Source organism: Podarcis tiliguerta (assembly GCF_965153285.1).
Source record: "Podarcis tiliguerta genome assembly, chromosome: 4".
Taxonomy (NCBI): domain Eukaryota; kingdom Metazoa; phylum Chordata; class Lepidosauria; order Squamata; family Lacertidae; genus Podarcis; species Podarcis tiliguerta.
In genome coordinates, this window is record NC_139537.1 from 22,731,771 (window position 1) to 22,752,476 (window position 20,706).

At 39.7% G+C, this 20,706-nt stretch overlaps 1 protein-coding gene and 1 long non-coding RNA gene across 6 annotated transcripts in view; one reads left to right on the top strand and one right to left on the bottom strand.

Moving 5' to 3' along the window:
* The window catches only part of LOC310675852, a 54,376-nt gene that overhangs the window by 10,954 nt on the left and 22,716 nt on the right, over positions 1-20,706 (top strand). The window contains exon 3 of one of the 5 annotated variants that reach the window (XR_014510243.1): positions 14,407-17,329. The exons of the other annotated variants lie outside the window; for them this stretch is intronic. This is a non-coding gene — a long non-coding RNA (uncharacterized lncRNA). Of the gene's footprint in view, positions 1-14,406; positions 17,330-20,706 lie in introns of those variants that run through there. 5 annotated transcript variants of the gene reach the window in all.
* Positions 16,747-20,706, bottom strand: part of CRYL1 (crystallin lambda 1) — a 37,174-nt gene continuing 33,214 nt past the window's right edge. Inside the window, exon 8 of the mRNA XM_083436747.1 lies at positions 16,747-19,700. Coding sequence (XP_083292873.1) covers positions 19,572-19,700 — 129 coding nt within the window. The 3' untranslated portion in view covers positions 16,747-19,571. The remainder of the gene's footprint in view (positions 19,701-20,706) is intronic.

A 20,706-nucleotide genomic window follows, 5' to 3' on the forward strand; every position in this document is an offset into this window, starting at 1 on the left:
TGTTCTATTTCATAGAAGAAACCTTGGTAATTTTTTGCACCTAAAGAGCCCTGTTTAAAATTGTCACAGCCATAGGAACCAACTGCTAGGGGCCAGAGGGGCTTCACTGCCCCAATACATTATTTGAGGGGGCAGTGCCATTCAAATGGTATGCGTGCACCGCATCATGTGATTTATTATGGCAGGCAGGGCTTACCTGCCGCTCCTATATTTTATTCAAGTTCACAGCCATATTGTTCCATCTCAAAAGAGGAGTGGCAGGGCAGGCAAGCCCAATAATACTAGTGAAGTCTAGTGATAAAGTCCAGTCCAGTCAGCCAGGCAAAAGACTGCTTGCTGGTCAAGACCCTGGATAATTCCCTTTGGGCACTGTTGGCTAGAGAGCTGTTGCCTCAACAGTATACTGAGGTCTTGTGAAGATTGGTTGGCTAGATACTTCCTATTATCCTTCCCCACCCCTTTGTTGAGGAGCTGCCTATTCCTTTAAAATGCAGTTACCCTGCTCTCTAACCAGGGTTAGACCAAGGATATATTGCTGCATCAGCAGCCTATAAAGCACTGCCAACTCCATCTTAACATGGGGATGCAATCTTGTTTGCACTCGTCAACTGATTTTACTATTAAAATTGTTCAACTCGGACACTGAGATCCAGCACCAAGAGCATTCTGGTGGTTCCCACACTGTGAAAAGTGAAGCTACAGGGAACCGGGCAGAGGGCCTTCTTGGTAGTGGCACCCTCCCTTCAAATGTCAAGGAGACGAGCAATTACGGTACATAACATTTAGGAAACACCTGAAGGCAGTCCTGAAGGAAGCTTTTTAAGGTTTAATGCTTTATTATGTTTTTATATATGCTGGAAGTTGCCCAGAGTGGCTGGGGCAACCCAGTCAGATGGGTGTGGTACAAATCAACAAACAGCAACAACCAACGTGGGAATTTAGAGGCATGATTCTTCTGAACTGGTGTGGGACAAACAGGGAGGGCTGTTTACCTTCATATCCCAATAACTTGGAGCATTTGGCTGGCCATTGCATCAAGATGTTTTGATCCAGCATTGATATCATGCAATGATATGTTATGTAATTACAATTTCATGTTTAACATGCTTTCAATATGAAATTCTCCAAATGCATTTAAATAATGTTTTTTAATTGAATGAAGGCCTTTTGAGGTCTTTGCTTGGAGAGTAGTCGTATTTTATTGCAACTGAAGGGTTTCCTTTTCTTGGCAATTTGTGTCTCCCTGGTTAAATATTACTAGATAAGTAAATGTTTCCATTTTCAGATTTGCTTCATAGTACACTTTTGTACTCAAGATCCGTGTACTTTAGGGATCACAGAACCTTGGGACTGCAAAAAACCCCAGCACACAATAAAGTGTAACCTTAGTTGGACAAAGACTGATGTTAACCAACTTTTCTATTCCAAATACAAGAAAGAGACTAGGCAAACAATCAGAGGACTTGATAGCTGCAGTCTTCAGTCTTTTCAGATCCAGGAACCATCTTTAACCCAAACATTCCTTAATTTTTTACCATTTATTTGTACAATGGTAGTACTGCTGTTGCAATTCACCAGTTCAAAATGAATGGTTTAGAGTATGATAATGTTCAGACAGAATTTAACCAAACTCTAAACTCCACTGATCTTTCCAAATACTAAACTTTGTTGTATGTTCAACTCTTAGCTTTCAGAATGAGACAATTTGACTTGTATTTCAGTTATAATGTAGAGTGGTACCTCGGGTTACGTACGCTTCAGGTTATATACGCTTCAGGTTACAGACACCACTAACCCAGAAATAGTGCTTCAGGTTAAGAACTTTGCTTCAGGATGAGAACAGAAATTGTGTTCCGGCGGCACGGCGGCAGCGGGAGCCCCATTAGCTAAAGTGGTGCTTCAGGTTAAGAACAGTTTCAGGTTAAGAACGGACCTCCGGAACGAATTAAGTTCTTAACCCGAGGTACCACTGTACTCACATGGATAATTTATTACATTTCTGGAACTTTATATCAGAAATCCAGACTAATCTCAGGTATTATAAAGGGCCTTTGGGAATTGTACTTTATGTCTGCAAAGTGTTATTATAAGCCATAATAAGATTAGGCTTGGAATAGTGAAAACACATGAGAATATAACATCCTCATATTGATATTGTTGCATGCCACCCTAATCTCTGAGTGGTGTGAGATCTCAGGGGTTCCAGGCTCTTACCCAAGATTTTGTTGCCTTTGGAATGAGGCACAGCGGAGACTGTGGTGTCTTTATGATATATGGTTTATTTACACATATACACAACCTGAGGCTATGATGGAGGGGTTCACAAGGTCTTGCTTCTCTCAAAGCCCACAGCCTTGGATTCAAACAGAAATCAAACATCGCTCTGACTCTCTGGCTTCCCAGCCTGCTGCTTCCAGCTTCTATCTCACATCACTCCACTCTAGTGTTTGTCTTTCTAACTACCAGCCAGTTGAGGGAGGGGGCCCAACCATTTGTCCTCTAGTGCTGAGCCACTCCCTTTGTTCCCTTAAGGGCCCAATACCTAGGCTAGCATCCCACCAGGAATTGAAATCCTTGCTTACATTTTAACACTTGCTGGATCCATATCATAAAGAACAAATACATGTTCCTGTTTCAAGATGGATATCTGTCTTAAGATGTATTTCCAACAGTATTTTCAAACACAAGGGCTTCCAGTTGGGGCAGTGTGCCCTATTCCCCCACCTGGCCTTCTATGTGCCTTTTATTTTCATTAGGTATAAAATTAGATTTTAAATACCACAGTGGAGGAAAAAGAGATCTGTCTCTTGTAATGTGTGTAACCTTTGCCCTTCTCTCCTCCTTGCATCCTGCCTGCTTCATCCTTGTGTTATGTCTTGTCAAATCCAGTTTGTGTAGCTTTCAGTTGGGATTACATTCAGTTTACCTCTTCCTTCCTTAAAGAAATACTTTGAGAATTGCAAGGATTTTCTTTACAACAGGATATTATTGTCAATAAATGAAATAAAGATATAAAAGATACACAACAACAGAAGAATAAATAAGGAAAATTTCAAACCAAAAGGATGATTAAGAAAAAGTTTCAAAAACCATTATAATTTTCCACCTAGTCATATAAAATTGAAGATTATATCACTGCTAGAAACTATGTTTCTACACATGACAGGTCTTAAACCTACACCCACACATATCATTTTAAGTATACATAAAATATCTTCCAGTCAATATGACTGTTAATATTCTTGCAGCTGTTGCTATAAGTAGCCGCTTTTTTCTGTATACTTCATATGGCATATCACTTACTATAGATAAACATAAGCCACAGCAGCAAATATCATTAATACTAAATATACTTTTATCTGGGATAAAAGTATATTTAGTATTAATAGTTCATTCGTCTTGGGAAGCATAAAAATTATACTGAATGAAAATACTGTATAATAAAATTATGGTTGACACAATCCAGTCAAAAACGTTTTAAAATTATTTAGTGGTACACAAATGTTTACTGGCTTTGCTTGGATCATGTTCGTTATGTGCGACCTATATCTCTCTATACAGCAAAGATTATAAAGTCTATAGAATCCTTATGATTCAATAACCTACATGGATGTCACTTCAGTATTGGAAATTAACATACAAGCTGCAACTATTTTGTTGCATATACAGGAAGTAGAAAGCAGCAGCTGGCTGTAGCTTCCCTACGTATGCAGACTCAGCAAGTAAGCATTTATACTCATCACATCTGAAAGAGTTCCTAGAGTCTGGACTCAGAAGTGAAGAAAGATATAGCATTCTTTCCATGAAAGACATCCAAGCACAAGACATGCTAAATGACAAGAAAGCTAACAATCGCACTCTCTTCAGTTCTTTCTTACGTGAATGACTGACCTATGAAAATAAGTTCTATCATCCATCTAATAGTCATAAGGGAAGGGGAGATGGGTGCATTACTGAGCAGAGCCGAAGTCTGGCAACCTGGGTGGGGATATTTCTGAGATGTCAACACCTTGCATAATCCTCATGGCTTTAATTCTGTGTAATGGAGTTGGGATAGATTCTGAATGTTTCACATGCTTCCTTAGAAGTTTAGTGTCAAGCTCAGAATCTGCTTTCAGTAAAGCTGTGGCTTAAGAATTGTAATGTTAATGTAAACTCTTTTGGAGCAGTTGTTAAGGAGCCAGTAGAAGTGCTGTTTAGGCTTTTCATGACTAATCTCCTAAATGCTGCTGAAGATTATGTATCCTCCTTAGTAAATAATATATATATATGACACAAAACTTTTAAGAAACAACTGTCAGATTAGTTGGCTTTAGTATGCTATCAAGCCCTTGAGGGGAAAAGGCTGCAAAAGCTCTACAAAGCTATAAACTACACAGTATACTGAGGGTTGCTTTTTCTGTCTTTTTAAAGAGCTACAGATCCCTAACAGAGCCCCAATGTGCAGGTATTTTCGCTCAATCAGTGCTTCTTACCACAGCAAGGGAGGAAGTTGTGGATACGCTGTTTAGTTTTAAAAGAAGAGTTCAATCTCTATATCTGTTAATTATGCACCACTGTTTTATGTAGTGTGCCATCTGCTGACTGAAAAGATAATAGTTTAGTTTCCTACTGCCTCTACTACTGCTGTCATTAATTATAAGCATGTAAAGATATTCTGAGTACTGATCACCTGCCAAACTGACCCGCAATCTTACCTCGCTCTTTCTACTTTAAACTATGAATTATATTTATATAATTCAAACAAGGATTAACTACATCTTTTTATCTGTCTTTTTTTTTTTTAAAGCTGGTTTGGAATAAGCCAGTAATCAGCTTCAGCTTTGGGGCTTATACATAATGGCCATGGAATGTTCAAAATTCAGTCGAGATAGTCACATTCCCTGAAATAGGTTGATTTTATTATGCATATTGACAATAAAATGTAGTTGAGAAATATTTCAATTTTTCTATTTGCATAACATGCATAAGAAAAAATGATATTTATTTTTCACTAATATATGTATTTGTATGTACTGTATACTTTTTTGTTGAAATGCACTGCAAAATTTTTAGTGAAGGTTTTGAAAATGGTTCCATTTCACTTCACACACTGTATTGTTATAGGAAGTGCTATTTAGGTACTGTATATGTTCACATTAGGGACGTGGGTGGCGCTGTGGGTAAAAGCCTCAGCGCCTAGGGCTTGCCGATCGAAAGGTCGGCGGTTCGAATCCCCGCGGCGGGGTGCGCTCCCGTCACTCGGTCCCAGTGCCTGCCAACCTAGCAGTTCGAAAGCACCCCCGGGTGCAAGTAGATAAATAGGGACCGCTTACTGGCGGGAAGGTAAATGGTGTTTCCGTGTGCTGCGCTGGCTCGCCAGATGCAGCTTTGTCATGCTGGCCACGTGACCCGGAAGTGTCTTCGGACAGCGCTGGCCCCCGGCCTCTTAAGTGAGATGGGCGCACAACCCTAGAGTCTGTCAAGACTGGCCTGTACGGGCAGGGGTACCTTTACTTTTTTTATATGTTCACATTAAAATGTGAACTGAACCAAATTTCTCCCCCATTCCTACTGGAGTTAAGTCTCATTGTCTTTAAATTCTTAGAATCATAGCACTGTAGAGTTGGAAGGGGTCCCAAGGGTCATCTCGTCCAACCCTTTGAAATGAAGAAATCTCAACTAAAGCATCCATAACAGATGGCCATCCAACCTTCAAGGAACAGGTGGTTAAGACCCTCCAAGGAAGGAGAGCTGACCACCTCCTGAGGGAGTTCCACTGTCAAACAGCTCTTCCTGATGTTTAGCTGGAATCTCCTTTCTTGTAACTGCTTTGTCCTAGTCATGTAATGATTCCTCCCCCACACTGATGGACCTGTTCAAATAAAACATCCCTCCCCCAGATTCTATCCAAATTAAGGGAGGATTGAGAGTGGATCTTGGGTTTGCAGGTTTTTCTTTCCTGCTCCTCCCTTTCCCACACTTCATCCGCCCAGGAAGAAGTTGCCAGGGAAATGGGTGGATCTTGCAAGTGGGAGCTTTCATTCACAGCACACCCTGTCCAGTTAGTATTCCAACTCTATTCCAACTCATTAGAATTCTGTGATTTTGTGACTGAAACTCTGGGGAACTCTGTGAGTCAGTGAAAACAATACTAAGCTATATGGACTAATAGTCTTACTCTGCATGAGGCAGCTTTTTATCTTCCAACAACTATGGTGCCAGAGGAGGTTTTAAATTGAGAACAGAACCAACATGTGGACAGAATGTAGTTCTTGAGCAAGGAAATTCAGAAGTGAGAGCTATTGTTCACCTCCAGGTGGTGCATTGTTTCGCACTTTTCCTGTCATTGTTTATACACACAAACACACACTGATTGATTGTAATAAAACCTCTAAATGGTTTACTAAAAATATTAAAATTATCAGCAGTAAAAACAGTTAGTTGTGCTCTTTAGCTTACACAAATCAAGTAAGGTAATAAATAAACATAACAGACCAAGAAAGGACCAGTTATGTATGTATAGCCCCACAAACTCAGACATCAAATCATTGACTGGAAATAAAGGGACAGTTAAGCCCAGTCATGAACAACTCTGGGGTTGCAGTGCTCATCTCGGTTTACAGGCCGAGGAAGCTGGCATTTGTCCGCTCCGCAGACAGTTTTACCGGGTCATGTGGCCAGCATGACTAATCCGCTTCTGGTGCAATGGAACACCGACACCAGAGCAGCGCACAGAAATGCTGCTTACCTGGAAATCCAGACCATCATTTCATTGTACCATATTTATTCTTATCAAGCTAAGGCAAACCTTAAAAATATTATAGTTCTTCTGAATAATTTTTGCACAAATAAAGTAGTGGAATCTGAAATCCAGTTTTATTAATGAAATCAAATAAGTTATTTCACGGGGGGTTTTCCTAGTCTGTGTCTGCACTGGATTTAAAGTAGTTTTAATTGCTTTTATAAAAATGAAATCTATTTACATGCATTTTACTGTTGCTATTTTATTGTTAAGTTGCTTTAAGATTGTTCATAGGAAGTGATTCACAAAATAGAAATAAATAAAAATTATATCCCATTCAGTCATGCTTGCCAATTCTAGAATATGAGTTTTAACTTACTGGCTTTTGAACTTAAACATTACATTTGGAAAATACTCAGAACTGGTAAAAATTAATAGGATTTATAATCCTGTCTTTATATTAACATACTGTATATACGGTAATAATACTTAAAAGTAAAGGTAAAGGTACCCCTGCCCGTACGGGCCAGTCTTGACAGACTCTAGGGTTGTGCGCCCATCTCACTCAAAGAGGCCAAGGGCCAGCGCTGTCCGAAGACACTTCTGGGTCACATGGCCAGCGTGACATCACTGCTCTGGCGAGCCAGATATAATACTTAGCCAGATATAAATTACAGTGGTACCTTGGTTTGCAACTGCTTTGGATTATAACCACATCAAACCCAGAAGTGCGTGTTCCTTTTTTTAGATTACAACCCAATTTTGGGGGGGAAGCCCCATTGGCGAAAGCGTGCCTTGGTTTACAACCTGTTTTGGTTTACAACCGGACCTTTGGAACGGATTATGGTTGTAAACCAAGGTACCACTGTATATGCTTCTTTATCTGGTTCTTAATGTCCTTGCAATTATGTTCCTGTAATAAATGCGTATTTTGGTTAAATTATTGAAGTTCTGTTCTGACTTGTTGTGTAGTCATTGTCATTGGGCTTAAAATATTAGAGCAGAACTTTCAGGGAGTAGGCTGGGAGAAGTTGGACTTCACTATGTCAAAGGAGGAAGAGTTTTGTTTCTTGCCAAATCTCAGAAGACTCCTGGTGATGTATTTAGTAGCTACTATTTTATAATAAGTAGGGACTGATGGCAGAATTTCCCTTTTAGATTTGAAGTACCAGTACAGTGGTACCTCTAGTTACGAACTTAATTCATTCCAGAGGTCCGTTCTTAACCTGAAACTATTCTTAACTAGAGGCGTGCTTTTGCTAATGGGGCCTTTTGCTGCTGCTGCGCCGCCAGCACACAACTTCTGTTCTCATCCTGGGGCAAAGTTCTCAACTCGAGGTAACTCTTCCAGGTTGGCGGAATTTGTAACCTGAAGCGTTTGTAACCTGAGGCGTTTGTAACTCGAGGTACCACTGTACTAAAAAAGAAGTGTAGATTTGGTCCATAAGAAGTCATGACTTAGGGGTTTTTTAAAGCAGGAACTTGCCAGAACTCAGTTCCAGCACTTCTCATTGCCATTATAAGAGAACAAGGGAGGTGTTTATGGTAAGTTCAGGCACCTCTTTTTCTAGAAAAATAGCACTGGATAGGAGTTACTATATTAGCACAATTTTGATTTTGTGTCATATATCCACTTGCTTGTCAGTTAAATTAAAGGTGTTGTTCAGTGAACAGAATTCTATTATTTGCTCTGGAAGCTGTAGATTGGCTGTAAAAGTTGAGAACATATGGGAGCTGGAATAGCTCAGTTGGTAAGAGCATGAGACTCTTAATCTCAGGGTTGTGGGTTTGAGCCCACATTGGGCAAAATATTTCTGCATTTGTAGGAATCTACAATTCTGTGATTCTGTTCTAAGAGACAGGAAGCACAAGTTTCATTCTCTTACTTTCTGATCCATGTTTTTCTTTTCCAATGTCTAAATCTGTAGTCAGATTATCAAGATCTCAAACTAGAGAGAGAGAGGGAGAGAGAAATTCTCCATCGCAGATGTTTTGATTTTCACATCAGGTGTTTCAAAGAATGAGGAATATGAAACATGAGTCACTTGTATTTCCTGTCACCACCTTTGCATGTCATGCATCTGAAGCTATTCAAGGTCACACACAAAAACCTCTTCTTAGTTATGGACTCAGCAGTAAGTCTTGGATAAATTGTTATTTCTCAATTTCAGATCTGCATCTGTAAAATGGGAATAATAGTGGCCTCTTTCTCAGGAGTAATCAAGAGAAAGATAATAAAACTGTTTCCACACAGCAAATGATCTCTGTTATTAATTAGAAATTTGTTATAATAAAGTCAGTGAGACATAACCATTTAAATCCATGTAGTTCACTTTAATTAGTTATTTGTGTTGGTGCACCAGACCATAAAGACCAGGTGCAAGCCTTACCATGTTTACTCAGAAACAAGTCCTATTTAATTCAATGGGGCTTACTCCCAGGTTTAGGATTGTCAGCATAAACAATACTGTAACAAGTAATAACTTGCCATTTCAAATCTGAAGCTTTCAGCTTTATGAACAGTATATAGCTCTACTTGTATTATCTAAGAAAAGAAATATTTTAAAATTGCTTGTTGCCTAAAACTGGTTATACTGGAAATCAGTGTTAGAAACTGAGATATCAAAGCCAGGAGCTAAATGGCACCTTAAACCTAGGTTATGGGCGCAATAACAGAATGTCTAGGTGCACTTTTTTATAAGAAGAATACAACGCTGAAAATAAATGAACTGCAGCTAAAATACTATGTTCATTTTTCACATGGTCTAGTCCTTCCCCTGCCCACCCTCCTAATATTCTTAAGAGGGTCTCTTCTCCAGTCTTCAGAGAGTAGCTGGAAGTGGGAAGCAGAAAAAGGTCCCCCTTTCCTTCCACTCTGCAGTTTTAATCTGAAGTCTTAGGCGCAGTACTGCGCCCAGAGCTCAGAAACTTCTCGCACTAATGAAATTCCGCAGCAAAATGCGCCTATTTTGAAACTATTCAACCCACACATGTGGGCAGCTGGAGGCATAAATTACAATTAATGTATCCTCTACTACCCATTAAAACCCATCCCATAGCTTGTGTGTCACTAATGCATGGATAACTGGTGAAATCCACTGTCTCAAGGTAGGGTTGCAAAGCTGGTGCATCAGCCTATGCTGACGCAAGGCAATCCTGGCCACAGCTGAGCCTCCCAGTTAGCAGTGTGTCCAGGAGCACACCCAAGCAGTTATTGTAGTGGAATCCATCCAAGACTAGCTGTAATACTTCGCGCTTTAAATTGCCACAAGATCCTCATGATAGTTTTGCTGCAACAGACTAACATGGCTAATGGAATGTTTCCCTTGATACTATTCTGCTGTTTGTTTTCATTACTTAATTTTGCTACTTGATTTCCGATCAAGACTCTTGATCTATAGACGATGTTGTAAAATGCCAATGCTGTGCACTGTTTTCATGATGCCAAATACAGTGGTACCTCTGGTTACAAACTTAATTCGTTCTGGAGGTCCGTTCTTAACCTGAAACTGTTCTTAAACTGAGGTACCACTTTAGCTAATGGGGCCTCCCACTGCTGGCGCACGATTTCTGTTCTCATTCTGAAGTAAAGTTCTTAACCCGAGGTACTACTTCTGGGTTAGCCGGAGTCTGTAACCTGAAGTGTTTGTAACCCGATGTGTTTGTAATCTGAGGTACTACTGTATATAGGACCCATGAGGAGAGTGGGGGAATATTATAGTTCTCTTTGAGATTTTCCTGACAATAATTACCATAATCCTAGCATAAAGATAAGGAGAGTTTGTTGAGCAAAGGTTAGGTGCATTATAGGGCTACCCTGTAAGGACAGCAGAAGGCAAATAATGTGTGCACTGCTTCAAGAGGCAAGTGTAACAGTGAGTCAATGGTGGAATCCACACACATATGAAAAAATGCTGTGAAAATGCTTTTTTAAAAAATTGTTTTGAAAAATCCATTGAATTTTGCATAGCTCTCCATCTAGTTTCACACTTGTATATTGCACTTTACAACATATTTAAAACATTTTATTTGCAGCTGTATAGCTGAGTCCACTATCTGTTCTCCGTGTTTCATGTTGCTGGCTCGGCATACTGGGTGGCTGTCATTTGGAGGAATGTATATACCTCTTTCTGCCTATCCTCAAAAGAGGCAGCATTGCAACCCAAGTGTGCCCTCCTTCACCCCACTGAACTTCCTTAGAAACTAGTCTTGTAACTTGGTCCTTACAAAGAGGGCATGCTGAGCAAGATTTGAGAGACACAAAAAAGTCCCGGGTTGCAATCGTACACTGACACAGGAGTAAGAATTACTGAACTCATTGGGACTTAACATCTGACTAGACAGGTAGAGGACTGAACTGTTGGTTTTATTACCGCCTTTTCTACAGCTGCTGCTTCCAGATTATTATTCACCTTTCTTGACAACAAGCTAGTAGGAGAGTAGACAGCCCACCAACCTAAAAATTATACTCACTAGTAACTACAGTGAAACCAAAGAAACCAGCACAGGGACCAAACCCTGCAACATATCCAAATACCTACTCAAGCAATACTGTGACATGACCTAATGATATTGTGCCTGGCATCATGGGCTTATTCACCTGCTCATTCCAATATGATATGTGATATCATCTACTAGAGATGCCTCTCTACACAGAAGAACAAACGGCTACAAATCTTGACACCAGAAACAGCAGTAGCCAGAAACCATTATGAGAACATGTCAACATGCAGGGATATAACTGTCAAAGGAATTTCCAAGAAAGACTCCAGTGTGCAACCACTGAATTACTACAGAGGAATCTTTGTTCAGGAGCAGGCTTCACTTCCTCTTCTGTCTTCCTGAGAGTCCAGAGAAGCCCTGTTTATCACGGGGTGGGGAGGGATTACAGATTTCTAATCCCATGTACCAATACCAGGATATTTGTCTACTATGAGGCATGGCTGGCATAGTGGAGTGGGTGTCTCTTGGCTGCCATTCTGACAATGGCATTGCTGCTGCTTACCTGGGTGATGCGGAAATGCGGCTGGGTGTTGGCAAGGGCAGGGCTCCGTGGGTGCAAAAGTTGAGCCAACTGCTGCTACCCTACCTAATTTCTGCACCATCCAGGTGAGTAAAAAGGTAGAAGGTAAAGGACCCCTGGATGGTCAAGTCCAGTCAAAGGTGACTATGGGGTTGTGGCACTCATCTCGCTTTCAGGCCAAGGGAGCCAGCGTTTGTTCACAGACAGCTTTCCGGGTCATGTAGCCAGCATGACTAAACCGCTTCTGGCGCAATGGAATACTGTGAAGGAAACCAGAGCGCACCGAAACACTGTGTACCTTACTGCCACAGCGGTAACCTATTTATCTACTTTTGTAGATGGCATGCTTTTGAAACTGCTAGGTTGGCAGCAGCTAGGACAGAGCAACAGGAGCTCACACCGTCGTGGGGATTCGAACCGCCAACCTTCCGATCAGCAAACCCAAGAGGCTCAGTGGTTTAGACCACAGCGCCACCTGCGCCCCTTTCATATCCAGGTGAGTGGCAGTGACAGCACTGTCAGAAGTGCAGCTCCACAGCAGCACTGATCTCAACAGCCACTCCTGGTTATGACCAACACTGCCTTAGGAAGTCTAGACATTTTGCTGCTATGTAATTATGTACCGTAATTATCACTGCCTGTTCTTTTTGCCTTTCTCTACTCTTTGACCTCTCCGTTCCACTATTATAGACTTCATGCATTTGATTAAGCAGACTCTATTATTAAAACCATTGTTAGCCTTTAAGGTGCTTCATTGTTTTTCTTGCATTTAGGCTGATTGATATTTTGGGATTTCTTTGATGGATATATTATTTTGTATTAGGGATAAGTGGAAAAGCCAGGCATATCCTTTATCATTTTAAAAGGAAAAAATCCAAAGGAAAAAGACTGTGGTGGTAGTTTAACTAATTATACAATTGTGTTGACACAGTCCCATGAACTGCATTCCAAGCATTATACCTGAATCTTTTCCAGAGTGTATAGTTGCATAATGGTACTTTTCCACAGTTCCATATGTTTGAAAACCCATACATGGGAATTGTAAAGGGGGGAAAAAACACTAGCTGGTGTAATATGAGCAAAGGTGCATCGTTTTGTAGAATATCAGCCTCTCTGAACAATAGGCCAATTTATTTAGAAGCAGAAGTCAGGCCTCTAAAATCTGTACATCATTAACTGGTGAGGGTATGATAAGGTAGAACCACTGGATTAGATCCATACCATGTTATTTGAACTTGGGTTTCACTGAAATCAATGTGAAACATTTGCATTTACATGGGAAAATGCTGAGTAGACATGATTAGGATTGCACTGTTGGCCACAGTCCTACTGATTTCAATGGGAAAGTTTGAAAACAAATGACTTTCCCTGGTGAAAGTCATTTATTTAGATAATTTATATGCAGTACCACCTTTTGCACAAGTCATACAGGTAAATAGATAATATGCATAAAATAATAGTATCCTTTAAAAATACTTAACAAATTATTAAAGAACCAAGGATTAAAAACCTAGCTATAAAAACACCTAGCACCTTTAGCTATAAAAACACCTAGCTAGGTGCTATAAAAACACCTAGCACCTTTAGAGAATCCAGACAACTAACAAATAAATCCCTACATGCAGGTTGCACATCCCTGCATTGTCAAATTGTCAAAGCAGTCCACCTAACCATTGTTGGCAATATTCATAAGACAAGATGCTATATCCAAAGGGCACCAGGGAGCAAATAGTTTGTCTATTTGCCCAAACTCAAACCATCTATGGTTTACTGAAACAAGGTAACTTCAAACCTTGGTTTATAAAGTTGCTTGTTTCAATTAACCATAGTTAGGATTAAACAGTTCAGCGTTCATATGTAGCCCTAAACTGTGGTTAATCAAAATAGAAAGAAAAACTTCCAATTTCTGCACAGCCACACTAGAGGAGCAGAAGGGAGTGAAATCACATGAGCCCAAGGCTCATCTAGCCTCATTCCTGGAACAATAAAGTTTATCACCACATTCAATAGCAGCCAGTAAGCCTGCTTTGGAGATACTGACCAGGTTCCGGCACTCCCCACTCCTGCTCCCATCTAGGCTGAATCAAGTTATTTTACATCCAAATATTCGCACTTGCCATTGTGGTGTTCCGTAAGCAGACCAAGACTATTTTGTTACATTGGGCCTTCTGTTGTTAATTATGTTGTGTTCGTGCTAGTTTGCCATTTTCTTGCAATCAGTTCTCATGATTTAAAATTATTGTTGCTGTGTTCGAGTTGTGTGGTTGTAAACCACTTTGAAACCAGTCAGCGAAAGGTGATGTAGAAACTTTGAAAATGAAATAAATTGGCAACGTATTATGAAGTTGGTAAAGTAATATATAAAGCAGTTTATATACAAAAGCATTATTAAATAGTTATTGATAAAGTTTCAAGAACGGCTCGTAGAATACCCTAGGCTTTTTAAGCAATTACTAAAGTCACTTGAAAAATATATTCTTTCAAGAAAATCTCTTTGCAAACTTGTCTTTAAGCTGTCCCAAAGCTGTGGTGGTGGTGGTGGTGGTTTTCTTATGCAAGGATATTAACATAGCTATCCCTCTGGAACGTGTTGCAAATTTGTGATGTAAGAAACCCTAATTATCAAAGGAGATTATAATTATATACCCTTTCATTTCAGATACATAGAAAATAATGAATTATGACAACCAGGATAGTATGTGTTGCTGTAGTCTTAGATGACTGCTTATATAAACCTCATTCATTTACAATTACATCGTAAATACAAATCCCTGATGAAAGTCAACGTGTGCCTGCAAGCTACTTGGACTAGTAGAACTGGTGTGGTCAAAACACATCACCAGTGATGGTTCCATAGCAGATTTTCCCAACCCCAGTGCCTCAACAGATGTACCGTCAAGTACTTCAGCTGGAAACATTGTGAGGTTCAAACCAAAATCCTGTAGGACTAAATATGTAAATTCTTCACATACATAGAAATCCATATGGCTACTGCTAGGTTTCAAAAGTGAAACATTTGTTGTGGCTTCCTTATACCATGCATCACATTCCACGTTATGACATTTAAAATTGGCTCTCTTGCATGAAGCACATCCGCCCAATTCGACTCAGCAATTTAAGACCCTTGTGGTTCCTTCCAACGCTACAATTCTAAGTCAATAGTATAAAGGTTTAGAAGTCTCCCTTGAAGAAAAGCTATATATATCGATTCATCTTCAGAGCAGTCCTACCTCATAGATGATATTTTCTCATGCACCTCAGCCCCAGCGAGGAGGTCTCAAGGCACAACTTCACGGTCTTCTCAAAGAGATGGCGCAGCAGTAAACCAGGCTTCTCCTCCCAGGGCTCTGCTTAATGAGGGGAGGATGAAGCAGTTATGGAAATCACCTATGAATGCAGCACTTATCACCCACTATCAGATGCTGCACCCACAAGGGATTACATGAAAGCCCACCAGAAGCCAGGCTCCTCTGTTGGATGTCATATAACAGGTTTTCAGCTAATCTGCCTAGCTCCAATACAAAGCACTAACATTCACCTACTTATAGGGATGCTTCGCGTAATTAATGTCCAAATAATAACTGAATTGCTCTTCAACTGCTTTACTCCTCCTCTGATACGGTTTAGTTCCACTCATGGTAATTTGCAACATGATTTAGCAGAACACTTTAAGTGGGTCTGCCACATTAGCAGAAGACTGCGGCTACATTCTCAGCAATCTCAATGAATATATATTTACTCCTGAGAATAGCAATTTTTAGCAGCATAAATCAAAGCCACTACAGCTAAAACTAAAATATTCCTCAGAATTCCAGGACAGCCATGAACTTACTTTTAATGGCCCTGGCAACCACCATTTAACTTCTAAGATTTATAATTATGGTAACTTCTTAACACAGGGGTTCTACCACTGAGTTAAAGAGAATCTTGTCCAAGCTTAATCTTAGGGACAGGTAGAATATAAATTTAAATATGTAAATATTAATTCATGTACTGGTTAAAACAAATTGTCCATTCTTGCATACCACGTTTTTCGTGGGGCTACCTTTGAAAGTGACCCGGAAACTACAACTAATCCAGAATGTGGTAGCTAGACTGGTGACTGGGAGCGGCCACCGAGAACACATAACACCGGTTCTGAAAGACCTACATTGGCTCCCAATACATTTCCCAGCACAATGCAAAGTGTTGGTGCTGACTTTTAAAGCCCTAAATGGCCTCGGCCCAGTATACCTGAAGGAGTGTCTCCACCCCCATCGTTCAACCCAGACACTGAGGTCCAGCTCCAAAGGGCTTCTGGCGGTTCCCTTACTGTGAAAAGTGAGGTTACAGGGAACCAGGCAGAGGGCCTTCTCAGTAGTGGCGCCTGCCCTGTGGAACGCCCTCCCATCAGAGGTCAAGGAGATGAGTAATTATATAACGTTGAGGAAGCACCTGAAGGCAGCCCTGTTTAGGAAAGTTTTTAATGTTTGATGCTTTATTGTATTTTTAATATTTTGTTGGAAACTGCCCAGAGCAGCTGGGGAAACCCAGCGATATGGGCGGGGTATAAATAATAAATTATTATTATTATTATTATTATTAGCATAATTTCAAAATTATTTACACAAATTAAAATGAACATTAACAGCAAGATTCTCAAACTGCATTAAAACCATAGTGTAATGTGGTGGTGTGGGAATTAGACAGTCACTTTTGCCTTTTTATGATAAGCACAAGATGAAGTACATAAACAGTTGAATTCTCTGTAAGGTTCCACAGTGTTATAGACTGAAATACATTTACCACTAGCTGCAAAAACTTTCCCGTCCAAGCTAGCTACATTGGCGTCAGTAACTATCATTCAATGAATCCCTGTTCAGACCTGTACAGATAACAGCATGTGGTAACTTCAAAAGTAAACTTCACAGTGGGATGATGTATTATCCGAATCTACCCTAGCTTATCTCAAGCTCAAATTTAATACTGGCATAAAAATAGCCCACAAACATAACAGAGATTTCATTACATATGTTTATTGACAAGCAAAGTGAAGATATTTACCAGTGTTAAGAGAGCTTCAATATTTCAGAACAGAAGCAAGTTAGAACAAAATGACTTTTAAAAAGCCACACTCATGTTTAATAAAATGAAATTAATGTTATGGCAATTATTTAGAAGTTGTATTATAATTCCACCATGATGTGGTTTAAATAAAGAAAAGAAGTTCTCTTTCTGTTAAATTTGCTAATGAAGTTTTGAACATCATGTAGCTATTAGCATAATGGAACCAATCAGTCAGTATAGCTCATCCCCGTCAACAAAATAGCCCTGAACACCATGCAATCATTAACAGACAATTGAAAAGTCATCATCATAAAATGGCAGCACAAAAACAACATCACCAGTAACCAAAAATAAAACGATTATACAGGGCTGTGATAATTAATCCAAGCTGAAACTCAACTAAACAAGATGGTCTTTACAGATCTACAGTCTAGCAGAAGCTAGGGTAGTCTCCCAAAAGAGGAAAATCCAGATGAGAAAACACTGTGCCCAGCACCTGCCATCCAAACGGAGGACAAGGAACTCCTCTGAGCAGAGTCTCGCCTGCTGAAGTTTCTTCTGTATCTATAATCCTCTTTAAAACTTCACATTAAGACTAGGGCTAGGCAATATCTGATTTTCAACACTAATATATCACCAGCTAAACATTATGATATATTGATATATCACAATGTCTGAAATAAGGATGGAGCTATGCAGAGGCATTTGTTGGCTTCATGGTTTTTCCTGCACCATGATTTTTGCACAGTATGTGTGCGCATGCACACACACACCACGATTCACTATATATTGCCCGGTCAAAAATTATAAAGCCAGTATCACAGTACAGTGGTACCTCAGGTTACATACGCTTCAGGTTACAGACTCCGCTAACCCAGAAATAGTACCTTGGGTTAAGAACTTTGCTTCAGGATGAGAACAGAAATTGTGCTCCGGCGGCGCAGCGGCAGCTGGAGGCTCCATTAGCTAAAGTGTTGCTTCAGGTTAAGAACAGTTTCAGGTTAAGAATGGACCTCCGGAACGAATTAAGTACTTAACCCGAGGTACTACTGTATGGCCTTCAAACTGGCTTTGGATGATATACTGATATATCACCCAGCCCTAGTTAAGACATGGAGGAAAACTGAGCAGCTTGCCCAATGTTGTGTATAAGTTATGCTACAGGAGGACCCTATGAGGTATCAACTACACTCCTCACCTGTGAAGGCATCTGCCAAGGTTACTGATTCATTCCGTCTGGTATATAAAATACTGATATTTGTCCCATGACCTAAGGCTTTCAATCTCACAAAAAGGTAGTTAGTTGGTTAGCAATGATGAAAACAAGGTCATCAGTTTATCTGCAGAAATATTTTAAATCTGATATAAATTGTTGCCAATAAGAATTCTTCTACTTCATAAGACTAAAAAGGGAAAAACTGATTTTAAAAATGCTTTTCTCATATATATTTTTGTATATTGAATATGGTACAGTAATTTGTGGCATTGGTTGGTTCCACCTTCATAGTGGAGAGACATGCTTTGCAAGCAAATGACTCCAGATCCAACCCTTGGTATCTCCAGGTAGATACGACTCTTGTTTGAATTCCTAGAAAGCCAGTGCCACTCGGTGCAGACAATACTGGATGGACCAATGATCTAATTTGATATGACAAAGCATTCTTGATTCTTTCAACAACCAACACATAGTTGCATAGCTTCTACACAGACTAGTACAAGAAATGTGTCTGCAATGGTATTTGAAACTTGGAATCACTGTAGAGAACTGAACTAAACAGAAGGAACGGATTCAGGTAAGATAGTCAACACAGTAGCCCAAAGGGTTATTTTTGAATGAGCTTCTCTTATCAATGAGCTGTATAGAACCCTGTTGAGAAAACTGTTTAGCTACCAAGCTATCAACATCATATGGGTCCTGAATTTAGTACTCAAGGCTTCAGACAACACATCTGGAACAAGTAACATAACCTATGGCATTGTAAACTGCATTTGTTTACTTGATTTTAGGAAAAGCTTTTTAAATCCCTAAAGTCACGTTGCAATTGGAAGAACAGTCAACAGAACCAGGTTAAAAATGACATCTTCCAGTCAATATTATATGTTCCTGTGTAGATTTATTGCCATCACAGACACCATACCAAAGTCTATGATGCAAAGTTCATAATGTTAAAGGCCCTTTAACATTAATGAAACAGACTTGTCTCCAAATGCTTATAATCTCAATTGATCATAAATCAGGGTGTGATGTCTGGAACGCAACAGAGCAGAATGCAGCCCAAAGAAACAACCAGTCATTATTTTTGTCCCAGCCTAATTTTATATTCCCCAAAATGCAAGCTCAAACACATCTTGGGCTAAATTAACCACAAAGTATGATTATAACAAGCATAATTTTAAATGAATAACATCAGTGTTCTGTACTATTAATATTTAAGGGAGGGCTGATAAGAAGCCATCCCGGAGTAAAATTACTTAAATTACATAATAATTAGTAATTTCTGTAATACAGGATGTTACTTAAAATGAAGGAAGTCTTGCATTGAAGGTGAAATTTACAATCAAATATGCGGTCCCACTGAAATCCATGCATCTGCCCCAAGGGTTTAGGATTGTAGCTTTAGATAAAAAAATTTCCAGCCTTAATTAACTTGACTACAGTTATGTGGATTGACCAACTCTGGCATTTGCAACTGAGCCTTCCATGCTTTTAACATCTGCTTGTGGAAGAGATGCATGTGCCCATTCAAATACCAATCCAATGATGACTGCCCCTTTGGTTTAAAGATTATGCATATCGTCAGATTTAATTTCCTTTTTCAGTTTAGCCAGGCGTGCAAGACATTCATCTCGCCAATGTCTTCTGGCATTTAGGTGTTCAGGGTCAGCTGGGGTCTTTTCACACATTGCCTGGTAAGAAAAGGTAAAAAAAATACAAGTCACAAATAGGAGAACTACAGTCATACCTCGGGTTACAGACACTTCAGGCTGCGCGTTTTCGGGTTGTGCACTGCGCCAAACCCAGAAGTACCGGAACGGGTTACTTCCAGGTTTCGGCACATGTGCAGAAGCGCTAAATCATGCATGCGCAGAAGCGCTGAATCGTGACTCGCACATGTGCAGACGCAGCACTGCAGGTTGTGAACGCTACGGGTTGTGGACATGCCTCCCGCACAGATCATGTTCGCAACCCGAGCATCCACTGTACAAGTAGGACCTGTAACAAAATGTTGCATTGTGTCCTTCTACCTAAAAGAAGTGCAAAGCAATTTCAATTTGTTGTGGAAGCAAAGGTCCTTTCCATTCAACCAGTATATAGCACAACAAATGGTGAATCCAGGTATCTCCCATCCATCTAGTTAGGGCTACAGTTTTGGAGATATCACATTAATGTTACTCCTCGAGAAAGAAGTTTGTACAGGAATCATAATGTGTAGACTAATTTTAAAGTGTTTTTTTTTTTAAATACACATCAGACAGTGTAATCAAAGTGGGATGCAACCATGGTTTATCCTGTTTATTCTTATCTGGTCCTGAACAATGCCATTGCGTTTTTTTTATTTTAATTTTTTATTTATGGTTTTCGGTTATATACATTTCAATAGTTTTGCAGTCATTTAAACATTTCAAAACTTGACTTCCTTCCTCCTCTTTCTGCAGTTCCTTAAATTTATTTTTATCATTTCCTGCATATTTTAACTTAACTTATTCTTTTATTAATCTGCTTTAATTGTATACTCTTATGAAACTGCAGGTTATTACAATAATCTTGCCAATTTGTCATGCCACTGCGTTTTTAAGCAACATAAAAGATTCCTGGTCCTTGGCCCTGTAGGCGTAAGCACATGCTGGGCATTTGACCTCCTTTTTGTCTCCTCATAGACATTGTAAAGCAATTTGTCTGTTTAGATGTCAT